At 36.4% G+C, this 11,403-nt stretch overlaps 2 protein-coding genes across 4 annotated transcripts in view; one reads left to right on the forward strand and one right to left on the reverse strand.

Moving 5' to 3' along the window:
- pacsin1b (protein kinase C and casein kinase substrate in neurons 1b) overlaps nucleotides 1-2,969 on the reverse strand; it is a 32,092-nt gene extending 29,123 nt beyond the window's left edge. The window contains exon 1 of the mRNA XM_016285798.1: nucleotides 2,902-2,969. The gene's annotated coding sequence lies outside the window, so the exon portion shown is untranslated. The remainder of the gene's footprint in view (nucleotides 1-2,901) is intronic.
- Nucleotides 2,970-6,166: 3,197 nt separating this feature from the next.
- Nucleotides 6,167-9,896, forward strand: rps10 (ribosomal protein S10). Of its 3 annotated transcripts, none has more exons than XM_016285802.1 (6): nucleotides 6,167-6,270; nucleotides 7,473-7,622; nucleotides 7,710-7,884; nucleotides 9,468-9,545; nucleotides 9,634-9,689; nucleotides 9,818-9,896. In XM_016285802.1, the coding sequence occupies exons 1-6, from the start codon at nucleotides 6,184-6,186 to the stop codon at nucleotides 9,857-9,859; spliced, it is 588 nt and encodes a 195-aa protein (XP_016141288.1). In that variant the 5' UTR covers nucleotides 6,167-6,183; the 3' UTR covers nucleotides 9,860-9,896. The 3 variants fall into 3 exon arrangements, with proteins under 3 accessions (XP_016141288.1, XP_016141290.1, XP_016141289.1); XM_016285804.1 differs by lacking the exon at nucleotides 6,167-6,270 and adding an exon at nucleotides 6,277-6,368; XM_016285803.1 differs by lacking the exons at nucleotides 6,167-6,270; nucleotides 7,473-7,622; nucleotides 7,710-7,884 and adding exons at nucleotides 8,688-8,858; nucleotides 8,946-9,120.
- The last annotated feature ends 1,507 nt before the right edge of the window (nucleotides 9,897-11,403 follow it).

Here is an 11,403-nt window from a genome sequence, read left to right on the forward strand (position 1 = left end):
ATCTGTGCCTTTGAGCCTGACCCTTGACCCCAATCATCCCTAAAGTGAGCAATGACACGGCCCTGCTGAACTCTGGGTCATCCTTCACAGTGACAGGCGCTTTACCATGAACTTGCCTAGACTGATAAAATACAAATTATTCGGTGTGGGTTATGCAACCAAACAGACACATCATTCAGAACGGAATAGTGTGCTCCTCAATGCATACCAAACAGTATACAAGTATCTGATACATTAGGCAATATGAAATGATAATCGACTTTATAAAGGAATTTCAGCAGAGTTTTAAACTGAAGCATATCTTTAGATTTTTATCCCACAGATAAGCATTCAGGCTGTAAGGACCTTGTATTGTACCTTGAGTTTAGTTAAAAGCCTCTAAGGACATGCTCTCCTTGGTTTTAGTTGTCATCTGAAGCTATATAGGGGCTGAAGGAGAGATTCAGAATGAGATTTCAACAATATAACCAGCAAGGTGAATGAGTCCTCCAACACAATCCAGTTAAAGAGCTACTGTATACTTTATGGCTTTGACTTCATCAGGTGAAAGGACTGGGGGGGGGGATATTTTCAGCAGTGCTGGCTTGTGCAACATGTTTTCTTACATATTCTTCAGAGCAAATGTATGGAAGTCAGTTTCTGGCATGGAATAAAAAAAATAAATAAGTTTTTATCTCACAACTCTGACCTTTTTCTCGCAATTCTAAGAAAAAAAAGTAAGTATTGCCCATACATAAATATAAAATATAACCCATGCAGCGCTGGGTTAAAAAGGGACAAACCCAGCTATTGGGTTCAAGACAACCCAACCGCTGGGTCAAGACAACCCAACCGCTGGGTCAAAACAACCCAACCGCTGGGTCAAAACAACCCAATCATTGGGTTCAAAACAACCCAACCACTGGGTCAAGACAACCCAATAGCTGGGTCAAAACAACCCAACCGCTGGGTCAAAACAACCCAACCGCTGGGTCAAAACAACCCAGCTATTGGGTTCAAAACAACCCAACCGCTGGGTCAAGACAACCCAACCGCTGGGTCAAGACAACCCAATAGCTGGGTCAAAACAACCCAACCGCTGGGCCAAAACAACCCAGCTATTGGGTTCAAAACAACCCAACCGCTGGGTCAAAACAACCCAATAGCTGGGTTTGTCCCTTTTTAACCCAGCATTTTTTAGAGTGCAGAATTGTGACTTATAAACTTGCAAATCTGAGAAGAAACGTCCGAATTGTGGAATAAAAAGTCACAATTACCTTTCTTATTTTTAATTCTGTGGTGGAAAAAACAAACAGAATTCAGAAACATTTTCAGAACTGCAATTTTATTTCTCACAATTCTGAGTTGATATCTTGCAGATGTATCTTGCAAAAGACAGAATTGATAGAAAAATGTCAGAATTGCAAGAAATAAACTTAGATACAAAAAAGTCTCAATTGTGAGATTACCTTTTTTGTTTTTGTTTATCCCGTGAAACAAGCTTCCATACAAATTAGATAAAAATGTAGAAAAAAATAAATATATAAAAAATACTTAAGATTAATACTAAGCACTACATAGAATCTAAAGTACAAGATATGCCAAATTCCCCTAAAACTGCATATAAATCAAAAGCTTTCCCTGGCAGACCAAATACGAACTGAAAAAGAGCTAAAGAGTTCAAGTTCCAAGGGACGATTCGGGACCTTGGACAGTTCGAGACCCTCCGAGGGGAGGATTTCACCTTTGGCTTGAACAGAAGAAATCAAAAGTACATCTGGTGTCTGTGAAGCAGCAGTTCACTTCAGACACACACTCACATGAGTATTTACTGTTGGTGGAGACAGATGGGATCAGCGATGTAAGACCAAACTAAACTGTACTTTACTAATCAAATAACAGACTGTTGTACTGATTCATCTTCTTTACAGCTATGAGACCTGCTATTGATTTATTAAAGCAGACCTTTTGAGTTTATCATGCAAGAAGACAGTAAAGTCTCCTTTGGGAGCAACAGAGATTGCATTTACTAAAACGGTCTATTGTGGATCTCAGAATAGAGGACAGGGATAACAAGTGCCTTAAATTAGATTCCTAATTTGCATGCCACTCCAAGCTGTTTCAATGGCACCATGTCTAAAAACCATACTGCTTTGGTTTTTTGTTAGTACAAACCTTTTTAAAGACAGAAACGGTTGACGAGTTGCTAACTCATTTTAGCAGGATGATTTAAGTCAAATTAATGAGCTATTCATAACTTTAAAGCATCATATTTCCAATATGGTAGACAGCAGTATTTTAAACAGATATTCTAAACAAGTATATATTGAAATATGGTACAAAAACACAAGATACACTTATATTTAAAAGGCATTACCATATAATACCATCACTGCACCATGGTACTTTTTGCAAGCTTATCATATCCAAAAAGATATAGCCTATCGCCTATATATATATATATATATCTGTCCCATTGCATAACTTTAGAATAGCTTATCTAAGCATTAATTAGTAAGTACATTCTATAAATATTAAAACAATCATCCTTAAGTCTCTCTGTAAAATGGCTTTCAAATATGCAATGTTTTCTAATATTAATAGTTAACCTAATAGGTTTTAAGTAGTTTAGTTTATTTTTGCTCCAATACATATTTTGCTAAATGCATGCAAAACGGTATGATTGTCCATAATGATGCACAAAAGTCTAATTTATTCATGTAATTCAACTTCATTCGACACATGCATATTAATTCAGGTGCACACAGCGTTCACTGTTCAGCATTGCAAAGAACCGCAGCGTTCTGCGCGAGCGTTTAGAAATAAATGACATAACGCAAGACAAGACGTCTGTTCGCATATACCGACAAGCAACCTCATTTCTGCTGCTAAATAAGAACTAAAGCATGCGTTAAGACATACCAAACACAGATGAACGAGGATCCAGGCTCTCTGTGATCCACACGAGCCTCCACTCTAATCAAACACAATAACGGTGAGCTGTCTGATTCGGTTTAGGGAATCGGTTCGTTTTAGCGAGTTGGCTCAAATTCACCGAGCCTGTTCACAGGAGGGAACAGTTTCATGTAATCAAATAAGTATTTCGATAAACATTTTGTTGAACACGGAATATTTGCTGTAACCATACAGTCTTAGCTGCAGTGAAGCGGTTTACAAAGACATTGCGAAACTGTTCAAATGAATCGGTTCGAATGAACGATTCGTTCGCGAATCGAACATCAGTAAAACACAAAGGTACCGGATGAGCACAGGCAGTGTTGTGCTGCGGGTGTATCAAATGGGGGATGGTCAGCCAAGAGACCCACGTTACATATGAATGACTTTTACTGAAATAAGCACCGCACTAAGATCAACGAATATGTGGAATATATTTGAATCATTCACTTTCAAAATGTTCGTCCAAGGCTTACAATTGACTTTCTAATTGTCTTTCTCTTTCTAATTGAGTTCTAATTCAGTCTATTAACAAAAAAAGCACTGTGAGGATTTTTTATATATAAAAAAAATGTTGTGGTACTATGGTATACACAAAGGGTTCATTTTTGCCACCTATTGGTGAAACTTTGCTAAAGTTTACTTATTTTGGTCTTCAACGTGTGCATATTGCAGTAAAAAAAAAAAGGTTTGGTGACTTCATAATATTTGATACGATATTCATTAGCTATTTTGCATTTTTGCATTTTTGCATTAAACCTGCCACTTATAATATCCAGGGTTATTATTTTTTTACTAAAACTAAAATGATAAAAAAGTCATTAGTTGAAAATAAATTATGAAAAATATAATAAAATATAACAACTTTATAGTCTAAAAAACGTATTTTAATTCAGTCAGTTGTCAAGGCAACATTTTCTTATTTTTGTCCAGTTCAAGTTAAATAAACTAAATAAAACTAAAACTAAAAATAGACTAAATATTTTGAGTAATAAATAAAGACGTAATAATTATTTATTTAAAAACAACTGAAATCATAACAGAAAATATAAAAAATAAAATCTTATTCTAATAAATACATTTAAATATATATATAAATATGATACTAAAGTAAGAGTGGTAGTAACAACTTCTTGCCAATCTGCTCCTAAATATAAAATTACCGGAAAGGAATTTGACTGTGAAGCCAGTGCGGCACAGGTGGTCCGTGTATGAAAGCAGATGGAGGTGTTGCAATGTTAACTTCTCAATTTGTTGGCACAGGTGGAACAACAATCAAAGCTCCTGTAAGGTTCATTCCCATTAGTCCACAAACCTCAGGCACTAAACACATCACCGCCTCGCAACACAGATGGGAAACAGAAAAACACTGTTCGCTGCCAAACACAAACTGCCAGAGAAATGAGCTGAGCGCTGAAATATTAACCAGCACATTTCTTGTTAACGCATCCAGTGAAGAGGATTAGTCTGCAATTGAACTGAGCGATAGCTTTTGAAATGTTCCCACATCTCATGCCAAAACTGAAACTTCAAGAAACTTTTAAAAAGACTTTAAATATAACTGTTTACCTCAAAACAGCACATAAACCCATACATTTGACTTCTCTCATAATATAGACCTACTTTTAAAGGTTGAAATAAAAACACCTTGTTTGTCTACAACCAAAGAGCCAGTAACTCTAGAATCAGGTTTAGAAAACATCTAGGAATAATACCATAAAGTAGCCCATTTGAATTCATTGCAGATATAATCCATGAAATGCAATAATTAAGAATAAGAGATCACATACATATCCTTAATACTGTGTACACTCAACCTTCATTGTTAAACTGCATGCTTACTTCTCATGAAGGATGCGGGGGTTTCTCTGTCACTAGACGGTGATTGTGAGATATAAATATATTCCTCAAGCAGCCATGCAGGGAAAAAGTAATTTCCTTTAGCATTCAACTCTGTCCAGCCAGAAACAAAAGGCAGGACAGAGAACTGAGTACTGAATAAGTGGTTGTGACTGTATTTGATGTCACAACAGGACAGTATTTATAGTCAAAACAGCCAATGTCTGGATTTTACTGGTCACTGGTTTCCATGCAATTACAAAGAATGAGGACTAACAACATCCATTAGATTTTTTGGTAACACTTTACGATAAGGTTCCATTAGTTAATGTATTAACTAACATGAACAAACAATGAAAAATACATTTATTACAGTATTTATTCATCTTTGTTAATGTTAGTTAATGAAAATACAGTTGTTCATAGTTAGTTCATGTTAATTCACAGCGCATTAACTAATGTTAACAAGCACAACTTGATTTTAATAATGCAGTATTAAATGTTGAAATTAACATTAACTAAGATTAATAAATGCTGTAGAAGTATTGCTCATGCTTAGTTCATGTTAACTAAAGTAGTTAACTAATGTTAACTAATGAACCTTATTGTAAAGGTTTACCGATTTTTTTAATACAGAGAAAAAATACAGAGAATTAATTTTTGAAAATTCTATAGAAAATTATAGAATTGTAGAAATTATTTGAAAAAGACCTAATGAAAATTCTATAGGCTAGGCCTATATGTCTTTTAATTGTAATTATGTCTCTATATATCTATAATATAGTTACAGTGTAATATATATATATATATATATATATACAGTGGGTACGGAAAGTATTCAGACCCCCTTAAATTTTTCACTCTTTGTTATAAGTGCGATTTGTGAAAAAACCAGAGGGGGGGGATGATTTTGAATCACATCATAAACCCGTCTTTTTAGGCAAGTACCATATTCATATATACAGGTGCATCTCAATAAATTAGAATGTCGTGGAAAAGTTCGTTTATTTCAGTAATTCAAATCAAATTGTGAAAAGCAGTCTTCCCCATGATTGTGTAGCATAGTGAACCAAACTGAGAGACCATTTTGAAGCCTCAGGAAACCTTTGCAGGTGTTTTGAGTTGAGTAGCTGATTCACCATATTCTAATTTGTTGAGATAGTGAATTGGTGGGTTTTTGTTAAATGTGAGCCAAAATCATCACAATTAAAAGAACCAAAGACTTAAACTACTTCAGTCTGTGTGCATTGAATTTATTTAATACATGAGTTTCACAATTTGAGTTGAATTACTGAAATAAATGAACTTTTCCATGACATTCTAATTTATTGAGATGCACCTGTATATAAAAGCCCATATGTGACAAATTAAAAACACCTCCAATACACTAGCCAGCGCCTCGCGCTTCACATGAGACTGTATAAAGCGCAGCGAACTATTACAGGAAGTAGAGCTGAGGACGTTCTTTCCGGCTCCGGTCTCTCAGCAAGAGTAAAGGTAGGCCGAAACAAGAGCCGACAATCCGTTCAACATCTTCATCATCTTACTATTTGATGTGTTTTTTCAAGTGAATTCTGTTCAAATAAATCCTTAAGGTGAATATATCTTAGTCTTGCAAAAAAAATGCAGGTGGAAAATACTATATTTAAGGCAGGATATGCGCCAGTGTCGGTCGCTACCCCGCGAGAGCGCTTCACGACTCGTATTAAGTCAATATAGTAACACAAAATGATCAAATAAACTTAAATAAAGGCACTATTGACGTTGTTACTGAAAATACGTCCTAGAAGTGCAAAAAACCTATTGAAACCGTTATTGTGTAGACATCAACACGTTTAGCATGCTAAGTGCTTTCAGAGCCGCGCAGAATGTCATCGCTGACTAAAATCACCATGTTTTTTTGTTTCAAGTGAACTCTGTTCAAATAAATCCTTAAGGTGAATATATCTTAGTCTTGCAAAAAAAATGCAGGTGGAAAATACTATATGTAAGGCAGGATCTGCGCCAGTGTCGGTCGCTACCCCGCGAGAGCGCTTCACGACTCGTATTAAGTCAATATAGTAACACAAAATGATCAAATAAACTTAAATAAAGGCACTATTGACGTTGTTACTGAAAATACGTCCTAGAAGTGCAAAAAACCTATTGAAACCGTTATTGTGTAGACATCAACACGTTTAGCATGCTAAGTGCTTTCAGAGCCGCGCAGAATGTCATCGCTGACTAAAATCACCATGTTTTTTTGGTCATGGCTACTATATTTGTGTGGTTTAGTATGTACATTTAATATCATGGTATTATCACTGTACAGCAGTACTTTAGTGTATGTGGCTGTACTTTGTTTCAGTGATATTTTATAGTAATAGCAGTGTGCTTTTAAGGAAATACTGTGGTACTGTTTATCATATTTATATTATGCAAATGGTACTATAAGACATGTTAAAGAATACCATGATATGTATGGAAAAATTAGAGTACTGTAAGTGTTGCCTTTTAATAATTGTTTTTTTTAAAACAATTCTTAGGAAAATTGGTCTCTATATCATAAAATGTATATAGACATGCTTGCATTTCTTGTCTTTATCCTGCTCTTAATGTAATCTAATAAACCTGGCATCTTTGAAGTTGGGTAAAAGTGTTTGCTAAAAGCATAATTATGGAGTATATGAACTGAAGTAATTGTATTTCTGTTTTTGTAGATGTTGATGCCCAAGAAGAACCGCATTGCTATCTATGAGCTCCTCTTCAAAGAGGGCGTCATGGTGGCCAAAAAAGATGTGCATCTCGCGAAACATCCAGAGCTGGCTGACAAAAACGTACCCAACCTTCACGTGATGAAGGCCATGCAGGTGAGTCCTTCTGACCATCATGAACGACACAGACTTGGACCAGTTAATGACATGTGAAAGTATATTAACATACTTGAACCTTCACAGTCTCTGAAGTCATGCGGGTACGTCAAAGAGCAGTTTGCTTGGCGCCATTTCTACTGGTACCTGACCAATGAGGGCATCCAGTACCTGCGGGACTTCCTCCACCTGCCCCCAGAGATCGTGCCCGCCACCCTCCGCCGCCAGACCCGCCCCGAGACCGCCAGACCCCGTCCCAAGGGTAAGAGGCTCATCTTCCTCCTAAAAAATCTTTTCAAACTGAAAAATTTAATTTACCATGCAACGTATTTTGAAGAAAATCCATAGAGCTTTTCCATGCAATGATGTACACAATGAACAAATAACCCTTGAAAGTAGTTAATACCTACCATGCACTAATTTGTAAAATCATTACTACTAGAAGGCTATATTATGGCTTCTGAAGAGAATGAATATAGTGTTTCAACTACTTGTTCTGATCCTATTTGACACTTGACTGATTAATGGTTGTCAATGCTAATTATTGTGTAGACATCAACACGTTTAGCATGCTAAGTGCTTTCAGAGCCGCGCAGAATGTCATCGCTGACTAAAATCACCATGTTTTTTTGGTCATGGCTACTATATTTGTGTGGTTTAGTATGTACATTTAATATCATGGTATTATCACTGTACAGCAGTACTTTAGTGTATGTGGCTGTACTTTGTTTCAGTGATATTTTATAGTAATAGCAGTGTGCTTTTAAGGAAATACTGTGGTACTGTTTATCATATTTATATTATGCAAATGGTACTATAAGACATGTTAAAGAATACCATGATATGTATGGAAAAATTAGAGTACTGTAAGTGTTGCCTTTTAATAATTGTTTTTTTTAAAACAATTCTTAGGAAAATTGGTCTCTATATCATAAAATGTATATAGACATGCTTGCATTTCTTGTCTTTATCCTGCTCTTAATGTAATCTAATAAACCTGGCATCTTTGAAGTTGGGTAAAAGTGTTTGCTAAAAGCATAATTATGGAGTATATGAACTGAAGTAATTGTATTTCTGTTTTTGTAGATGTTGATGCCCAAGAAGAACCGCATTGCTATCTATGAGCTCCTCTTCAAAGAGGGCGTCATGGTGGCCAAAAAAGATGTGCATCTCGCGAAACATCCAGAGCTGGCTGACAAAAACGTACCCAACCTTCACGTGATGAAGGCCATGCAGGTGAGTCCTTCTGACCATCATGAACGACACAGACTTGGACCAGTTAATGACATGTGAAAGTATATTAACATACTTGAACCTTCACAGTCTCTGAAGTCATGCGGGTACGTCAAAGAGCAGTTTGCTTGGCGCCATTTCTACTGGTACCTGACCAATGAGGGCATCCAGTACCTGCGGGACTTCCTCCACCTGCCCCCAGAGATCGTGCCCGCCACCCTCCGCCGCCAGACCCGCCCCGAGACCGCCAGACCCCGTCCCAAGGGTAAGAGGCTCATCTTCCTCCTAAAAAATCTTTTCAAACTGAAAAATTTAATTTACCATGCAACGTATTTTGAAGAAAATCCATAGAGCTTTTCCATGCAATGATGTACACAATGAACAAATAACCCTTGAAAGTAGTTAATACCTACCATGCACTAATTTGTAAAATCATTACTACTAGAAGGCTATATTATGGCTTCTGAAGAGAATGAATATAGTGTTTCAACTACTTGTTCTGATCCTATTTGACACTTGACTGATTAATGGTTGTCAATGCTAAATGTCATTCATAATGTGCTGTAGTCCATTTCAAAGACCTTGACTAAAGTGTAACACTGTGTTTTTCAGGTCTTGAGGGAGAGAGACCAGCTCGTCTGGCCCGTGGCGAGGGAGACAGAGATGCTTACAGACGTTCTGCAGCTCCGCGTATGTACACAATACATACTGTCGACATCAGCGTATTCTTTTGCCTCTGTGTGGCATTGTGTTAAACTAAAAACTTTTCATCCTACAGCTGGTGCAGACAAGAAGGCTGAGGCTGGTGCAGGTGCTGCCACAGAATTCCAGTTTGTAAGTACTTCTGTTTAAATACCATTTAAATGCATGACTCCAAACACCTAAACGCAAGCTTGAATTATCCTACTGGGAAAGGGAAATTGTGACGCTCACCTTTTGCATGCGTTCTCTTGTGTTTTCAGAGAGGTGGTTTTGGCCGTGGCCGAGGACAACAGCCACAGTAATTTTCCACATGATCTGTACAATAAAGGTTCAAAAGAGCTTCTGTGTCCGACTTGTTCATATATTGTTTTGCAGGTACTTGTTAATGCATTCAGTGTGGTATTTAATGTTTGTGCTGGTAATAATTTAAAAATGTTTGTTTTTGCTACGGTCTTTTTTTTTTTTTTTAAGATTTTTTTCATAGTCAACTAGTCACATGTTTATATAAAATTGATATAATAACCTATTAAACCATCATTTAATATATAGGCATAGCCTATTTCACACTCAAGCGCACGCATAAAGCTTGCTGCAAAGCACTGGCAAAAGTATTGATTGAACGAGTAGGGGATAAAGACGACATTGTAATTATTACTAAACTTGTGCTTTCTCAGTCAGTGTCGGCTGCAAAGATGAAGTTGCCAAATGCCGACGCTTGATGGCCATCTCCACGCTAATGGACGTGCCTAATAGAGAAATGCACCTTTTCATACGGACCACATAATTAGAGAGGATTTGTTTTGTTTTTTTATTTGAATTGGGTTGTTTAATAGTAGACATGTCAAGATTTCTCTAGATTTATTTCTTGTCTGTGAGCCGGTTCATTGTTGTGACGGGCTCCATTCACGGAGACTGCATGAGACGACAGAAAGAACATCCAAAAAACTTGTTTCCGCAGGTGAAAAAAAAACGAGGGAGGGCACCTCCATACCATACAGTAAGCGTGATAATGCACTCCTCATAAACACTTGAAATGCACCCATATAGCGATTTTATTATTCATATAAAAAAGAATACCCTATTTTGGTCATATTCACTATTAATTGCCCTGCTCCCCATCTATTTATTTCAGGTTTATTTTACAGGGACAATGCATATCAACAATACATAAATGCACAATGTGCTAGAATTAGCCAGGCTATTTTGCATCTACAGTCCCTGGACTGATGGTAAAATTGTCACCCTAAAATTATAAAGAATTAATCGATACATGATACTTACATTCTCTAAAATACATGTACCATTCATTAATTCCTAAAAACAAAACATCCGCCTTAAAAGTTATACTATACACATCAATACCAGCTGTCAAATAAAATTATCAATATACAAAAATAATGTAAGCATACAAATAACAGTAACCCTAATCAATCAGTCCTAAACCAAACAACCTCATTTACATAACAAAAATATCAAACTAGCAAAGCAAAAAAGACAAGACGGCAGTAGATTTTAAGTTATAAAGTTGAAATCGATGATCTAGCACAGAGATATATGTTAGTTCTAAACTGAACGTGCGAGAGAAGCATTAGCCTACTTCTAATTTGGCCAAAGAAACTTTAATATATTAATTTGTGCATTTTTCAAATGTTTATTAAAAGTGCAAAATATATATTTTACTTTTTCGGGCAGCATTTTGTGTGTACGGTTCTAATTTCAAATTTGGTTTTCAGGATGCCATTTAAAATTTGAAAATAGCCTATATCAATATTTTATATTTGTTTTGGTTTTGTAAAGACAATGAAATAGGCCTAAGTCCCCCCCCCCCCCCCCTCCCCATCGCTTT

Source organism: Sinocyclocheilus grahami, unplaced genomic scaffold, assembly GCF_001515645.1.
Source record: "Sinocyclocheilus grahami isolate Dianchi unplaced genomic scaffold, SAMN03320097.WGS_v1.1 scaffold202.1, whole genome shotgun sequence".
NCBI lineage: Eukaryota > Metazoa > Chordata > Actinopteri > Cypriniformes > Cyprinidae > Sinocyclocheilus > Sinocyclocheilus grahami.

Excerpts from the sequence above, each read along its gene's own strand:
- rps10 (XM_016285802.1), top strand. The coding sequence starts at position 6,184 with ATGAGACTGTATAAAGCGCAGCGAACTATTACAGGAAGTAGAGCTGAG. Across the intron at positions 6,271-7,472 it reads GTCTCTCAGCAAGAGTAAAG|ATGTTGATGCCCAAGAAGAA; the intron begins GTAGGCCGAAAC and ends CTGTTTTTGTAG. Across the intron at positions 7,885-9,467 it reads CGCCAGACCCCGTCCCAAGG|GTCTTGAGGGAGAGAGACCA; the intron begins GTAAGAGGCTCA and ends TGTGTTTTTCAG.